General features: G+C 37.6%; 1 protein-coding gene across 1 annotated transcript in view; it reads right to left on the bottom strand.

Annotated features, from left to right (window-relative positions):
- The window catches only part of ADGRG4 (adhesion G protein-coupled receptor G4), a 111,078-nt gene that overhangs the window by 40,960 nt on the left and 51,432 nt on the right, over positions 1–18,686 (bottom strand). The window contains 3 exon segments of the mRNA XM_061137545.1: positions 2,373–2,535; positions 9,876–10,016; positions 10,018–10,090. Of these exon segments, the coding sequence (XP_060993528.1) occupies positions 2,373–2,535; positions 9,876–10,016; positions 10,018–10,090 (377 nt within the window).

The following is an 18,686-nucleotide window of genomic DNA, read 5'->3' as shown; positions in this document are numbered from 1 at the left end:
CCCACTATTTGATTCAAGACTACAGGAATAAAGATAGTGTGATATATATATATATTTTTTTTTTGACAAAAAATCAATAGAACTGAACAGAAGGCTCAAAAATAAACCTACACAAGGAATTCCATGGAAGTCCAGTGGTTAGGACTCTGTGCTCTCACTACCAGGGGCCCATGTTGGGGAACTAAGATCCCACAAGCCATGCAGTGGGGTCAAAATAGAATTTTTTTTAAATAGACCTACACTTACATGAGTATTTGATATTTTGTCAAAGGTGCCAAAGTAATTTATGGAGAAAGGAAAATCTTCAATAAATAATGCTGCAATAACTGGATTTCTAAATGGAACAAAATTAACTCCAAACCACACACCATACCACACTTCATACCATACAAAAAATTAAGTTCAATTAATTAGGATTATCATCCTAAATGTAAAAATTGAAACCATAGATCTTTTAAAGGAAAGAGTATCTTCATGATCTGTTGCTAGGCAAAGATTTCTTAATCAAGTCATATATTGTTATTCATGAAAGAAAAAAAAAACTGATGAATTATACCTCACCAAAATTACAGCTTAAGCTCATCAAAAGACACCACTTATCTAATAGATAAACCAGAGAGAAAATATTTTCAAAACATGTATCTGACTTATATCCAGAAGTTGTAAAAAAAAAAAAATACTTTCAACTCAATAAGAAGAAGACAAACAATCCAACTGAAAAATGGGCAAAAATTTTAACAGATATTTTACCAAAGATATAGAAAAGGCCAATACAAAAATGAAAAGTCACTCCATATCCTTAACCACTTTAAAAAGGAGTATGGTTGGTTCTTACAAATTTAAACATATAACTTATGAACCAGCATTTTCATTCATAGGTATTTACTCAGTTCAGTTCAGTTCAGTCGCTCAGTCATGTCCGACTCTTTGCGACCCCATGAACCTCAGTACTTCAGGCCTCCCTGTCCATCATCAACTCCCGGAGTTTACCCAAACACATGTCCATTGAGTCGGTGATGCCATCAAACCATCTCATCCTCTGTCGTCCCCTTCTCCTCCTGCCTTCAATCTTTCCCAGCATCAGGGTCTTTTCAAATGGGTCAGCCCTTCGCATCAGGTGGCCAAAGTATTGGAGTTTCAGCTTCAACATCAGTCCTTCCAATGAACACCCAGGACTGATCTCCTTACTCAAGATAAATGAAAATATATATCCATACAAGGACTTTTACCTAAATCTTCAATGCAGCACTAAACACAATAGCCCCAAACTAGAAACAATCCAATCTGTAATATATCCATACAATGGAATATTAGTCAGCAATAAAATGAATAAACTACAGAAACAGAAGAATGAATCTCAAAAAAAATCCTACTGTAGTACATAGAAGAAGCCTTATACAAGACAGTACGTATCATATAATTCATTTATATAAAGTTTTAGAACAGGCAAAACTATGGTTAAAAAAAAAATCAGAACAGTGACAGGCAATAGAGGTAGCAGTCACAGGGATTAATGGGAACAGCCACAGGAGGACTTTCAGGAGGGATAACAGTGTTTTATATCTTGACAGGGGTTTGAGTTACACAGATATACATGTTTGTCAAAAATCAGAGAAAGTATACTTCAAATTTATGCTTTCCCCATATGCAAACTTTATAATTTTTTAAACTATAAATTTAAAAAGACTGCTCTCCCAAATTGTTCTGAGCCAGGGTTGGTGGACAAATGAGGTAGTGTGGAGTAGAGAAAAGGGTTCAGACTTTAAAGCAGCCAGACATAAATTTGACTTCTAGCTCAGTCATTAGGTTGTGTGTCTTTGGGGAAATTACTTAATTTCTCTGTTTCCTTATGTGTACAGATGAAATAGTAGCACAATGCCCAGCATATACTAAGTGCTCCATAAATGGTTTGTGTTAGTTGCTCAGTCATGTCCGACTCTTTGTGACCCCATGGACTACAACCGCCAGGCTCCTCTGTCTACTGGCTTTCTCAGGCAAGAATACTGGAGTGGGTTGCTATTTCCTTCTTCAGGGGGTCTTCTAGATCCAGGGATTGATCCCAGGTCTCTTCCATTGCAGGCAGATTCTGTATCCACTGAGCCACCATAAATGGTAGTTATTGATAAACTGACCTTTGAGAAGATTTGGGGTCACAGGGCCAAAAGCGGTATTATTGCATACCTCATGGACACTGTTCCAACCAAGCTGTTGGCTTACTAAGGGTTATGCATGAATCTTCCCTGGGATATTTGTATTTTCATAAGGCTCCATGAAGGTTAAAAAAGTACCCCATCTCCTTCCAAGGAGTAGATGAATGAAGATTAGGAGCAGTGTTTGGCTGATTTGCTCTCACTACCCTGAGCTCCACTCACCTCAGGCTCAGTGCCTTCTTCATAGGAGAGAATGCTGAAGGCCATGCCTTCAAATGTGTGGTCCACCCGTAGGACAGCCAAAGCCAGCCTGGCCACCGTCAGATTTGCTGTCCTCCCAGGAAACTCCATCTTGTGATCAGCACGCTCAATTATCCTCATAATTCTGCAAGGAATAACAGGTAGAGAAGAGTATTCTTAGCTTTTGAATGTAAAACCCATCCTCCTTATAAAATATCCTCTACATAAAATTTTCTTTGAGATTTAATCACTATCTTTATATTGCTTAGCAATTACTAGATAAGAGCATAGGCTTTGGAGTCAGAGCAGCTGAAATTTAAAGCTTAGTTGCTCTAATTTCTAACTGTGTGGGCAAATCAAATGACCTCATCAAGCTTCAGTCTCCTCATTTGCAAAGTTAATAATATGAGCACTCATCTCAAAAGAATGTATTAAAGATTAGATGAAATTGATATATGTAAAGCCAGATCCTGCAGGGTCTCATAAGCCAAGAAATTTGGATTTTAGTCTATATGTAACAGAAGTCTACTGAGTGTTTTTAAAAGCAAGACAATAACATGATCTGATATATGCATTAAAAGATCATGCTGTAGAAGATAGACCACAGAGAGGCAAGAGCAGAGGCTGGGAGATCAGTTAAGAGGTTATTGTAGAAGGTCAGCTGAGAGAAACGGAGCTAGGCCTAAAGTGGTAGTGGTGGCAATGGAGAGAAGTAGATGGTTTCCAGAAATAATATGCCAGCAAATGTGGAAACCTCAGAAGTGGCCACGGGACTGGATAAGTTCAGCTTTCATTCCAATCTCAGAGAAGGGCAATGCCAAAGAACATTCAAACTACCACACAATTGTGCTCATTTCACATGCTAGCAAGGTAATGCTCAGAATCCTTGAGGCTAGGCTTCAATAGTACAAGAACCAAGAACTTTTAGATTTACAAGCTGGATTTAGTAAAGGTAGAGGAACCAGAGATCAAATTGCCAACATCCATTGGATCTTAGAAAAAGCAAGGGAATTCCGGAAAAACATCTACTTCTGCTTCATTGACTAGGCTAAAGCCTTTGACTGTGTGGATCACAACAAACTGTGGAAAATTCTTGAAGAGATGGGATTACCAGACCACCTTACCTGCCTCCTGAGAAACCTGTATGTGGGTCAAGAAGCAACAGTTAGAACCAGACATGGAACAAGGGACTGGTTTCAAATTGGGAAAGGAGTACATCAAGGCTGTATATTGTTACCCTGCTTATCTACCTATATGTAGAATACATCGTGGAAAATGCTGGGCTGGATGAAACACAAGCTGGACTCAAGATTGCTGGGAGATATATCAATAACCTCAGATATGCAGATGATAGCACCCTTATGGCAGAAAGCCAAGAGGAACTGAAGAGCCTCTTGATGAAGGTGGAAGAGGAGAGTGAAAAAGCTGGTTTAAAACTCAACATTCAAGAAATGAAGATCATGGCATCTGGTCCTATCTCTTCATGGCAAATAGATGGGGGAAAAATGGAAACAGTGACAGACTTTATTTTCTTGGGCTCCAAATCCACTGCAGATGGTGACTGCAGCCATGAAATTAAAAGACGCTGGTGGAAATAAATGAAGCAGAGAGGAAAAAAGGAAAAAGGATCAAAAGAAATGAGGACAACCTCAGGGACCTCTGGGACACTGTGAAACGCCCCAACATTCGAATCATAGGAGTTCCAGAAGAAGAAGACAAAAAGAAAGGCCATGAGAAAATACTCGAGGAGATAATAGCTGAAAACTTCCCTAAAATGGGGAAGGAAATAGCCACCCAAATCCAAGAAACCCAGAGAGTCCCAAACAGGATAAACCCAAGGCGAAACACCCCAAGACACATATTAATCAAATTAACAAAGATCAAACACAAAGAACAAATATTAAAAGCAGCAAGGGAAAAACAACAAATAACACACAAAGGGATTCCCATAAGGATAACAGCTGATCTATCAATAGAAACCCTCCAGGCCAGAAGGGAATGGCAGGACGTACTGAAAGTAATGAAAGAGAATAACCTACAACCTAGATTACTGTATCCAGCAAGGATCTCATTCAGATATGAAGGAGAATTCAAAAGCTTTACAGATAAGCAAAAGCTGAGAGAATTCAGCACCACCAAACCAGCTCTTCAACAAATGCTAAAGGATCTTCTCTAGACAGGAAATGCAGAAAGGTTGTATAAACGTGAACCCAAAACAACAAAATAAATGGCAACGGGACCACACCTATCAATAATTACCCTAAATGTAAATGGGTTGAATGCCCCAACCAAAAGACAAAGATTGGCTGAATGGATACAAAAACAAGACCCCTATATATGCTGTCTACAAGAGACCCACCTCAAAACAAGAGACACATACAGACTAAAAGTGAAGGGCTGGAAAAAAATATTTCATGCAAACGGAGACCAAAAGAAAGCAGGAGTTGCAATACTCATATCAGATAAAATAGACTTTCAAATAAAGGATGTGAAAAGAGACAAAGAAGGACACTACATAATGATCAAAGGATCAATCCAAGAAGAAGATATAACAATTATAAATATATATGCACCCAACATAGGAGCACCGCAATATGTACGGCAAACATTGACGAGTATGAAAGAGGAAATTAATAGTAACACAATAATAGTGGGAGACTTTAATACCCCACTCACAACTATGGATAGATCAACTAAACAGAAAATTAACAAGGAAACACAAACCTTGAATGACACAATGGGCCAGCTAAACCTAATTGATATCTATAGGACATTTCACCCCAAAACAATCAACTTCACCTTTTTCTCAAGTGCACACGGAACATTCTCCAGAATAGATCACATCCTGGGCCATAAATCTGGTCTTGGAAAATTCAAAAAAATTGAAATCATTCCAGTCATCTTTTCTGACCACAGTGCAGTAAGATTAGATCTCAATTACAGGGAAAAAATTGTTAAAACTTCAAACATATGGAGGCTAAATAACACGCTTCTGAATAACCAACAAATCATAGAAGAAATCAAAAAAGAAATCAAAATATGTATAGAAATGAATGAAAATGAAAACACAACAACCCAAAACCTATGGGACACTGTAAAAGCAGTGCTAAGGGGAAGGTTCATAGCATTACAGGCTTACATCAAGAAACAGGAAAAAAACCAATTAAATAACCTAACTCTACACCTAAAGCAATTAGAGAAGGAAGAAATGAAGAACCCCAGAGTTAGCAGAAGGAAAGAAATCTTAAAAATCAGGGCAGAAATAAATGCAAAAGAAACTAAAGAGACCATAGCAAAAATCAACAAAGCTAAAAGCTGGTTTTTTGAAAAAATAAACAAAATTGACAAACCATTAGCAAGACTCATTAAGAAACAAAGAGAGAAAAACCAAATTAACAAAATTAGAAATGAAAATGGAGAGATCACAACAGACAACACTGAAATACAAAGGATCATAAGAGACTACTACCAGCAGCTCTATGCCAATAAAATGGACAACTTGGATGAAATGGACAAATTCTTAGAAAAGTATAACTTTCCAAAACTGAACCAGGAAGAAATAGAAGATCTTAACAGACCCATCACAAGCAAGGAAATCGAAACTGTCATCAAAAATCTTCCAGCAAACAAAAGCCCAGGACCAGATGGCTTCACAGCTGAATTCTACCAAAAATTTAGAGAAGAGCTAACACCTATCTTACTCAAACTCTTCCAGAAAATTGCAGAAGAAGGTAAGCTTCCAAACTCATTCTATGAGGCCACCATCACCCTAATTCCAAAACCAGACAAAGATGCCACAAAAAAAGAAAACTACAGGCCAATATCACTGATGAACATAGATGCAAAAATCCTTAACAAAATTCTAGCAAACAGAATCCAACAACATATTAAAAAAAATCATACACCATGACCAAGTGGGCTTTATCCCAGGAATGCAAGGATTCTTTAATATCCGCAAATCAATCAATGTAATACACCACATTAACAAATTGAAAGATAAAAACCATATGATTATCTCAATAGATGCAGAGAAAGCCTTTGACAAAATTCAACACTCATTTATGATTAAAACTCTCCAAAAAGCAGGAATAGAAGGAACATAACTCAACATAATAAAAGCTATATATGACAAACCCACAGCAAGCATCACCCTCAATGGTGAAAAATTGAAGGCATTTCCCCTGAAATCAGGAACAAGACAAGGGTGCCCACTCTCACCACTACTATTCAACATAGTGTTGGAAGTTCTGGCCACAGCAATCAGAGCAGAAAAAGAAGTAAAAGGAATCCAGATAGGAAAAGAAGAAGTAAAACTCTCACTGTTTGCAGATGACATGATCCTCTACATAGAAAACCCTAAAGACTCTACCAGAAAATTACTAGAGCTAATCAATGAATATAGTAAAGTTGCAGGATATAAAATTAACACACAGAAATCCCTTGCATTCCTATATACTAACAATGAAAAAACAGAAAGAGAAATTAAGGAAACAATACCATTCACCATTGCAACAAAAAGAATAAAATACTTAGGAGTATATCTACCTAAAGAAACAAAGGACCTATACATAGAAAACTATAAAACACTGATGAAAGAAATCAAAGAGGACACAAACAGATGGAGAAACATACTGTGTTCATGGATTGGAAGAATTAATATTGTCAAAATGGCTATTCTACCCAAAGCAATCTATAGATTCAATGCAATCCCTATCAAGCTACCAACGGTATTTTTCACAGAACTAGACCAAAGAATTTCACAATTTGTATGGAAATACAAAAAACCTCGAATAGCCAAAGTAATCTTGAGAAAGAAGAATGGAGCTGGAGGAATCAACCTGCCTGACTTCAGACTCTACTACAAAGCCACAGTCATCAAGACAGTATGGTACTGGCACAAAGACAGAAATATAGATCAATGGGACAGAATAGAAAGCCCAGAGATAAATCCACGAACCTATGGACACCTTATCTTTGACAAAGGAGGCAAGAATATACAATGGAAAAAAGACAACCTCTTTAACAAGTGGTGCTGGGAAAACTGGTCAACCACTTGTAAAAGAATGAAACTAGAACACTTTCTAACACCATACACAAAAATAAACTCAAAATGGATTAAAGATCTAAATGTAAGACCAGAAACTATAAAACTCCTAGAGGAGAACATAGGCAAAACACTCTCCGACATAAATCACAGCAAGATCCTCTATGACCCACCTCCCAGAATATTGGAAATAAAAGCAAAACTAAACAAATGGGACCTAATGAAACTTAAAAGCTTTTGCACTACAAAGGAAACTATAAGTAAGGTGAAAAGACAGCCCTCAGATTGGGAGAAAATAATAGCAAATGAAGAAACAGACAAAGGATTAATCTCAAAAATATACAAGCAACTCCTGCAGCTCAATTCCAGAAAAATAAATGACCCAATCAAAAAATGGGCCAAAGAACTAAACAGACATTTCTCCAAAGAAGACATACAGATGGCTAACAAACACATGAAAAGATGCTCAACATCACTCATTATTAGAGAAATGCAAATCAAAACCACAATGAGGTACCATTACACGCCAGTCAGGATGGCTGCTATCCAAAAGTCTACAAGCAATAAATGCTGGAGAGGGTGTGGAGAAAAGGGAACCCTCTTACACTGTTGGTGGGAATGCAAACTAGTACAGCCACTATGGAAAACAGTGTGGAGATTTCTTAAAAAACTGGAAATAGAACTGCCATATGACCCAGCAATCCCACTTCTGGGCATACACACTGAGGAAACCAGATCTGAAAGAGACACGTGCACTCCAATGTTCATCGCAGCACTGTTTATAATAGCCAGGACATGGAAGCAACCTAGATGCCCATCAGCAGATGAATGGATAAGGAAGCTGTGGTACATATACACCATGGAATACTACTCAGCCATTAAAAAGAATTCATTTGAACCAGTCCTAATGAGATGGATGAAGCTGGAGCCCATTATACAGAGTGAAGTAAGCCAGAAAGATAAAGAACATTACAGCATACTAACACATGTATATGGAATTTAGAAAGGTGATAACAATAACCCTATATGCAGAACAGAAAAAGAGACACAGAAATACAGAACAGACTTTTGAACTTTGTGGGAGAATGTGAGGGTGGGATATTTCAAAAGAACAGCATGTATGCTATCTATGGTGAAACAGATCACCAGCCCAGGTGGGATGCACGAGACAAGTGCTCCGGCCTGGTGCACTGGGAAGACCCAGAGGAATCGGGTGGAGAGGGAGGTGGGAGGGGGGATCGGGATTGGGAATACATGTAAATCCATGGCTGATTCATATCAATGTATGACAAAACCCACTGGAAAAAAAAATAAAAATAATAAAAAAAAATTAATAAATAAAAAAAAAAGAAATTAAAAGACGCTTGCTCCTTGGAAGAAAAGCTATGACAAACCTTGACAGCATATTAAAAAGCAGAGACATCACTTTGCCGACAAAAGTCCATATAGTCAAAGCTATTGTTTTTCCAGTAGTTGTGTATGGATGTGAGACGGTGCTGACACTTCAGTCATGTCTCTTTGCAACCCTATGGACTGTAGCCCACCAGGCTTCTTTGTCCATGGGGATTCTCCAGGCAAGAATACTGGGGTGGATTGCCATGTGCTCCTCCAGGGGATCTTCCCAACCCAGGGATCAAACCTGTGTCTCTTATGTGTCCTGCATTGGCAGGTTGGTTCTTTACCAGTAGTGCCACCTGGGAAGCCTGGGATGTGAGAGTTGAACCATAAAGAAGGCTGAGCACCAAAGAATTGATGCTTTCAAGCTGTGGTGTTGGAGAACACTCTTGAGAGTCCCTTGGACAGCAAGGCGATCCAACCATTCAATCCTAAAGGAAATCAACCCTGAATATTCATTGGAAGGACTGATGCTGAAGCTGAAGCTCCAATACTTTGGCTACCTGATGTGAACAGCCAACTCACTGGAAAAGACCCTGATGCTGGGAAAAATTGAGGGCAGGAGGAGAAGGGGGTGACAGAGAATGAGATGGTTGGATGGCGTCACTGACTCAATGGACATGAATTTGAGCAAACTCTGGGAGATAGTGAAGGACAGGGAAGCCTGGTGTGCTGTAGCCCATGGGGTCACAAAGAGTGGGACACAACACAGGGAAGTAATTAGTGTCCTCAAGTTTTTTGCTTGAGCATTGGGTGGATGCATTATGTAGAAATGGGGAACATTGGGGAACACCAGGAAATTGAACGTTTGACTTGGGATAACTATTTATTTGGAAAGTTGCTGTCATTAAGGTTCAGTTAGAATTTGAATGCATTCTTTCACAATTGGGATTCCAAGAGGATGACCCCATCATGTTGTACTAACGAAGCATTCAACCTATAGCTACCTGACCTTTAGAACTATTAATGCCTGTATGCAAAGGGATTAACAATATATATTTTGAATATTTTGAAATAACTTATTTTACCAAAGTACTAGTACTTACTCATTGCTTACTTCATGCAGATCAGATGCTGAATTGTTTTGCTTTCCCAAAGCAGCACTGATTATTTGTAATATAGTCTGGGTTAGGTTCATACTTATCACATCACATTGTGAAATATCAGATACTTTTGAAACAATAATCTGTTTCTTCTTCATCCAGAAGAGGGGATTCATTGATTAAATTTTAAATGTGCTCTGCAACATCACTCACATTTTCTGGGGAAAGAAAATTGAAATATAAAAGCTGCTGCATTACCTAGTTTTGGGCCATGCTGTTCTGCTTCTTTCCCTTTAAAAAGTAAAGGCAGTAAAATGGAAACATATACCAAGTTAACAAAATTTGTGAAGGAAACACTGGACTTCAATTTCTACAATTGATGGAGTCCCAGAAAGTAGCACATAAGTCAAATTTTTATTCACTAAATCCTTTTTTAAATACTCCCCTAGGGAAACCTTTCTTGTCACTAAAGATTATCTTGCAATTAGATTCTAATTAAGTTAAGACTTTTGAGTATTGGATTGAGTTAAGTAGATCCCATCTGTACTCAAATATCACACTCACTCTATGCTTTCATAATCAAGGATGGTGATTATGTTGTTCTGTCAAGAACCAGCAATGTGCAGAACGAAAGCAAATATGGACCACATAACAATAAAGAGCACTTCAGGTTTTTCTAGAGAGTAAGAACAATAGATATTAATTCACCCACTTTTTTCTTCACTTTTTATTATGGAAATTTTTAAATATGCACAAAAGTAGAAAGAATAGTATAATGAATCTCAATGTACCTCATGAATCACCTAGCTTCAACAAGTGTGAATGAAGAGCTAATCTTATTTTATCTACAATTCCACCTACCTTCTCCCAACCCCAGATTATTTTAAAGCAACCCCCAGACATCATATCATTTCATCCATGAACACTTCAGAATGCATCTCTAAAACAAAGGACTACAACTATCCTCCAGATAAAAATAAAAAATAATAAAATAAAAAACTTTGTCAGAACCACAATACCAATATCATATCTTTTAAAAGTTTATAATAATACTCAATATTATCAAATATCCAGTCAGTGTTCAAAAGTCCTCATGTCTCGTAAGTGCTTTTTAAAATTAGTTTTTTGTTGGGATCATCACCCACTGTTAAACAGCTTTATTAGACAAATACAAAACTACGCTTTAGTTTAATATAACCTATATGAAGCAGTATTCTTGTCTGGAGAATCCCATGGACAGAGGAACCTGACAGGCTATAGTCCACGTGGTCTCAAGAGTCAGACATGACTTAGCAACTAAAGAGAGAGAGAGAGAGATGAAGCTGGGCTCCCTTGTGGTGCCCTCCCAGCTTAAAACACTCACATTCAAGTCCAATAACCAAAATATAATGGAAAATAATTGAAAAATAATGTGAAAGCCAACAATAAATGATTTTGAGAAATTTCTTTAAAAAAGAAAAATACAGTCTGTTGAGAAAAATTCCAGAGAAAGATTACATTCATAACTCACTTAACCCAAGTTACATTACAAATGACCAACTCTTTCTCTCACTGTTTCTCTCTCTCTCTGCATCCTCCACAGTTGGCAGCATCTCTCCAAACCCTACCCCAAGCGCCCCACAATTTTATCCCCAACATAGCTTACAAACGCCATTTGTTTCTTTCTCCCATTTCCCTTTCATTTCTTGCTTTAATCTCTGTCTGTCTGTCTCTCTCTTTAGTCCATTCTTAGCAACATAAATTAAATAATCTTAACTGAGATCCTCTCAATTGTCCCTCTTTAACCATTACCCCAATCTGTCCAGCAATGGCAGAAAAATAGAGCATGCTCAGTCACAGATGTTTCTACTGCTCTTATTAAATTGTCCAGGCTTTGTTGTAAATGGGAGCTGCCTCCCTGGGTCATTATTCTTTGCGTTTCAGCGATGGGACTTCACTTCATGCACTCCCTGCTGTGGCCAAATGAAAGTAAACAATAGGCCAATGGGAGACTATTACATATTGTGGAAAGTAACTACAGATTTTTCATTGGCGGTTGTATGGTTTTTAAGCAAAATTCAAGACAAATTACATGCACTGTGTAAAAATTCTAAGTTCCCAAGCAAAAGCAATAAAAGGAGTCCTCCCTTATTAGCTGTAGAATAAATAACCTCCATTGCTTGAAGTAGTTAAAATTAATCTGCCAGTAATTACAATAATGAAAACAATAACATCAGTTATTCATTGAGCAACTTCTATAAGCCAGTGTTCTAGTTATCTACTGCTGCAGAACAAACAACCCCAAAACTTAATGACTTAAAACAACAGTTAATTGTTATCTCTCATTATTCTCTGTGTTGATAAACCTCAGGTGAGCACTTCTCATTTGGAGTCTCTCATGTAGGTACAGTCAGATGACAGGTGGGACTGGAGTCATCTGAAGGTTAGACTGGACTGGAAATCCAAGATGGCTCCCTCACATGCCTGGCAGTTGAGGCTACCATGGACTGGTCAGTTGAGGTTGTTGTCCTTGAGTCAGCTGAGGCTCTTCCCTACACATGACCTCTCCTGCTGGCTTAGGCTCAGTGGTACACTGGATCTGGTTTATGGTGTACTGGAGCCAGCTTGTATCAACTATTGAGAACCAATTGTTATATTTTCAGGAATTTTGTGAGCCATTATTAAAAGTTAAATTACAGAAACTTACAATTAAATAAAGCATATTACAAATAATAATGATAATCAGAACTCATTACTTCCTAATTATTTTACTGCATTTTAATAATCTATGCTCTTGTGATTGTTTATATCTACTGTATTCATGAATCTCTTACCAACTTTATGTTCAGTGCTATATGTTGTAGTTTGTGTTCAGCCTTGGGAGGAGTATTACAGCAAAGAAATCAGCAAATGCTACAAATTTATTGCTTTTTTCCCATAGAGCTTGCCATTAAACATTTCCCAGCACACCACTGTTTGGGCTTTTGGAGTCTGGGTTCCGAGAGGATGAGAACGTACCAATAGAAAGGAAGGAGAAGATTCCAGTCTTCTTAAAAGTTAGTTCCATAAATGGCGCAGCAGTCACTACTGCCCAATTCTATTGGGTTAAGCAGTCACAAGCTAGCTCTGATTCTACTCTCAGTTGACAAGGAGGGAATGAATCGATGGTGGCTACTTTGGAGACAAGATACCATAGCAGGGCCATATACATACATTTTTTTTCATCTCACCATCACCTTAAACCTATGTGGTAGGTACTAATATTGTCTTTTATACAGATTAAGAAATTAAGACACAGAGATTCTAACCCAGATTTTAATCCAGGCCTACTTGATTCCAAAGCTAGTGTTCTTCAATATCATTTCCTACCACAGCATTTGTGCCTTTGTCCGTTTTCTCCATGGTGTTGGGCGTTGGAGCAGCTGTACTTTGCAGGCCTTCTCCCTGACATCCTGAGAATTACATCATTCTATGTCAATCACATACTCTTCTACCCTGATGGTGGAATGAACACAGACAGGAGACAATTTTGTGAAAAGTTCTAGCCAACTTCAGAGAGTGATGCAGCCTCAACATCATAGAGGTAACAAAAATTCAGCACAAAGAAAAATCTACAGAACTTTGAAATAAGGGTGGCTTTTCTAACTGTGATATTAAGGAGTTTTGTGAATTGAGAATTTAAGTGGGGAAGTGATGAGTTTTCTCCAATCAAGATATCTCACACTTGTCAGCAAGATTGAAAGCTAAAGAAAAATTGTTTCAATGTGAATGCATTTTTCTTTCCTTAACTGTACTCATTTGTCATTAAGCTTCTACCTTGCAAGGTGAAAGATTCTTCCAAAACTAATAAATTTGATGGTTTATTTTCCAGTTATATACATACAGTCACCCTCTCACTCTTCTGTTTCTCTGCAGATTTTTTTTAAAATAAAGTGGCTTCTGACAGTTAATTTTCTAAAAATCCCAATCCAATGTCATGCTTTTGTTGTTGTTATGGTTGTTTGTTAACTTTTTCTTCCACAGAGAAAATTCTATTAGCATGTCTAAGAAAAATGTGTCACTCAAAAGGAGGGAGGCCAGCAGGAAACACAGACCTTTCTATCTTGCCACCCACTCACTTCAAGCTGCAACACTCTCTCTTGCCCTGACTCATGATTTCAGATCGAGAAACCATCAGAGATGTGCTTGCTTTTCTAATTCCTCTAGGTATTCCTTGCCTAGGATCTCGAATTTCAGTCTTCTGCAAAAAAAGACTCAGAAGTTCACTGCCTCAAGGCTCTTCCCTGGCCCTTTTGCAGGGTACTGGAATGCCTACATCTCAATTTCTAACTCTTCATGATAGGAGGAAACCACTGTATGCAGTAGAGCAATGCCTGACAGGATGTGCATAAACCGAAATTCTGTGTGGAAAACTTTATGTATAATTTAAAAAACACTGACAAGCAGAGGCAGGACTTTCAGGATAGTGTAATAAGGAGAGGCTTAGGGAACCGTTCACCAAGAGAGATCTCTGGTGCTGGTCAAAGTTAGCTAAGATAATCATTCAAAGTCTCTGGAGATTGATGGGAGATCTTACAGCAGACTGACAAGCATTTATTGAAGAAAATCTACAGAAATTTGTCAAGTGCAGTGGTGGGCCATGGCATCTGAGCTAGGAACTGCACCCATCCTCCACAGATCTGCCTTGCAAATGAATAGTTCCACTGGGCTAAGCAGCTGAGTGGCACTTACCATCTCCCCCAGGTCCCTGAGATGGAAGAAGTATTCTGAGTGGATTTGATGGCAAGTGAACGTTTGTAGTTCCCACCTTTCCAACTCTGGGCTATTGAAGATCCATACTAGGCAGTGGCAGCAACTGAGTGTGAGCAGTAAGTCCCTCTTGTGCCCAAGTGCACACACAACTCCTGTTGCATAAGGAAGACCCTAGTGAAGTACCTGGTGAAGGGCATATTCACCACCACCGCCACCACCAAGTTCTTGCCCCATAGGACAGATATTTTGCCCAGAGGAGGCTAGAAGAAAGGCTCAAAGATTGGGAATACTCTTCTCCTAACAAGGACACAGACTTTAATTGGATCAAACTGCGGAGCGATTTATACCCTAGGGTTTTGTAAAAAATGACAGAGCAATCAACTATCAACTAGGATGTTAACAACTGGCTGTGATACCAACAGAGGCAGCCCAGCCAGAAGCTCAGTGGGGAAATCAGAGAAATAGAGAGAACTCAGCTAGAGCCACAGTCATTCGTAGTGCTCAAGGAAAATGTATACATCTCCAAGGCTGCATCCACTGCAGGGGAAACAGACTTCACCAAACTGGTCTAACCAATGGCATTTTTTACAGAGATAGAGCAAACAATTCTAAAATTCATATGGAACCACAAAAAAACCCTGAACAGCCAAATTGACCTTGAGAAAGTAGATCAAAGGCATTGTACTCCTTGATGTAAAAATATATTAAAAAGCTACAGTAATCAAAACAGTATGAAGTTTGTATGAAGACAGGCATATAAATCAATGAAATAGAATAGAAAGCCCAGAAATAAATCCATATATCAACTGACGTTCAACAAGGATACCAAGAATATACAGTGACGTTCAACAAGGATGTCAAGAATATACAATGGGCGAAGAGAGTCTCTTAAACAAATGGGAAACTGGATATCCACATACAAAAGAATGAAATTGGACCTTTACCTTATACCACACACAAAAATCAACTCTAAGTGGATTTAAGACTTAAAACTTTAAAACTCCTAGAAGAAAACGTAAGATAAAAGCTTCATGATATTGATCTTGGCAATGATTTCATTGATGTGACACCAAAAGCACAGATGACAAAAGCAAAAGTAAGCAAGTTGGACTACATCAAACTAAAAGCTTCTCACAACAAATAATCAACAGAGTGAAAAGACAACCTACAGAAGGGAGAGAATATTTGTAAACCATATATTTGATAAGGGGTTAATTTCCAAAATATACAAATAACTCCAACCACTCAATAGAAGAAATCCCAGAGAACCCAATTTAAAAATAGGGTAAGAACTTGAGCAGACACTTCTCAAAAGAAGACATACAAAAGGCCAATGGTATGTGAAAAGGTGCTCAACAGCACTAATCATCAAGGAAATGCAAATCAAAACCACAATGAGATGGTAATTATTAGGAATAAATAGATAACAAGTGTTGGCAAGGGTGTGAAGAAAAGGGTACCCTTATACACTCTTTATGTAAATGTAAACTGCTGCAGCCACTGTGGAAAATAATAAAAAGTTAAACATAGAACTACAATATGATCCAGCAATACCACTTGTGAGTATATATCCAAAGGATATAAACTTATTATCTCAAAGAGATATCTGCACTTCTTTGTTCATTGTAGCATTATTCACAATAGCAAATATATGAGAATAACCTAAGAGCCTATAGAGAGGTAATTGAATAAATAAAAATTTATTATACATATATATGTATACATACTTACAAATGGAATATTATTCAGCCTTAAAAAAGAAGGAAATCCTGTCATCTGCAGCAACATGGATGAAACAGAAGGGTATAATGCTAAGTGAAATAAGCCAGACTCAGAAAGATCAATATGCATGATCTCACTTATATGTGGAATCTAAAATAGTCAAACTCACAGAAGCACAGAGTAAAATGGTGATTACCAGGGGTTAGAGGAGAGGAAAGTGGGGAGTTACTAATCAACAGGCATAAACTTTCAGTTAAGCAAGATGAATAAGTTCTAGATATCTGCTATAAAACATTGTGTCAGGTGTCAATAGTAATGCATTGTACATTTTAAAATTGTCAAGAAAGTAGGTTTCATGTAAAGTGTTCTTACAACTATAAAATTAAATTAAAAGAAGAAAGAAAGTAGATTGGGCTGGGGGAAAGAGGGAATGGAGAGTGATTGCTAACATGTACGGCGTTTCGTTTAGGAGTGATTGGAATGTTCTAGAATTAGTGGTGATGGTTGCACAATCTAGTGAATACACTACAAAGCACTGAACTATACACATTACATGGCTGAATTTTATGTCAATATCTCCATAAAATTTTTAACTACATTGAGATTAACTTATCAAATCACAAACATCCAAAAATCTGATAACATGCTGTGTTGATTTGAAGATGTTCAGAAACAGGCACTTTCACACCTTGTAAGTGGGAGTAGAAGTTGGTGCAACTATTACAGAGAGCATTTTGATATCATGAAAAGTATGATTGATTTGAAAAGATCCATGCACCCCAATGTTCATAGCACTATTTACAATAACCAATACATGGAAGCAATATAAATATCCATTGACAGATGAATGGATAAAGAAGATGTGGTACATATATGTGGAATACTACTCAGCCATAAAACAGAACTAAATAATGCCATTAGCAGCAGCACGGGTGGACTTAGAAGTTATCACACTAAGCTAAGTAGGTCAGACAAAGACAAATATCATATGATATCACTCATATGTGGAATCTAAAATATGAGAGAAATGAACTTATTTACAAGGCAGAAACAGACTCAGAGACAAAACAAATTTATGGTTACCAAAGGGGAAGCAGGGAGGGATAAGTTAGGAGTTTGGGATTAACACACTACTATATACAAAATAGATAAACAACAAGTTCCCACTGTATAGCACAAGAAACTATACTCAATATTTTGTAATAACGTACAATGGAAAAGAATGAAAATTTATATATATATGCACATGTATAACTGAATCACTTTGCTGTACATTTGAAACTAACACATTGTAAATTAACTATGCATGCATGCATGCTAGGTCACTTCAGACATGTCCGACTCTGTGACCCCATGGACTGTAGTCTGCCAGGCTCCTCTGTCCATGGGATTCTCCAGGCAAGAATACTAGAGTGGATTGCCATGCCCTCCTACAGGGAATCTTCCCAATCCAGGGATCGAACCCACATCTCCCACAGCTACTGCATAGCAGGCAGCTTCTTAACCACTGAGCCACCAGGTAAGCCCAAATTAACTATACTTCAATTTTAAAGCTTCCCTGATAACTCAGTTGGTAAAGAATCCGCCTGTAATGCAGGAGACCCCGTTTCAATCCCTGGGTCAGGCAGATCCACTGAAGAAGGGATAGGCTACCCGCTCAAATATTCAAAAATGCCAGAAGAAATAAAGCAAATAAGAAAAAAGAAATGCTAATGTAAAGTACAGCGTTATCAATTCAAAAAGTTTTGGCATAGCAAATAAAAATAATTTATCTTAAAAAAAGTATGATTGACCCAGCAATTCTACTTTTGGGAATTTATGCTTCGAGCATACCATACTTGCACAAAATGACACATGCACAATGTCCATTACAGCAGTTTTTTTAAAAAACAAGGTGTAATTATTAAGTTAAATGTCCATCCATATGGACATCCATAGGCAACAGTTTAAAGAAATCAATTGGGGCATATCTGTGTTAATACAACACAGTGAAAAAAAATAAGGAAGCTCTTCATACATTAATATGATAATTTCTGCAATATAATATTAAGAGAAAGAAGCAAGGTACAGAACAGCATGTATATCACTCTCCACTACGTGTACAAAAAGGGAGGGAGAAAAAATAAGGGAGGAAGAATATACATACACATGCACATTTCCTTATAGAGGCATAGATATCTCCATGGATACTACCTAAATGGCTGGGGTCAGCTGTGGGAGGGAGAGGTTTCATGGCATACCTTTTTTTATTTTTTCAATATTAAACTATATGAAGTATTATCTACTAAAACTCTTAAAAATTAAAATAAAACAAAAATAATAACTAACCAAACATTATAAAATAGAAAATATTATGAAACA

Source organism: Dama dama, chromosome X (genome assembly GCF_033118175.1).
Source record: "Dama dama isolate Ldn47 chromosome X, ASM3311817v1, whole genome shotgun sequence".
NCBI classification, from domain to species: domain Eukaryota; kingdom Metazoa; phylum Chordata; class Mammalia; order Artiodactyla; family Cervidae; genus Dama; species Dama dama.
The sequence above is the reverse complement of the archived record's forward strand: the minus strand, read 5'-3'. Positions and strand labels throughout refer to the sequence as shown.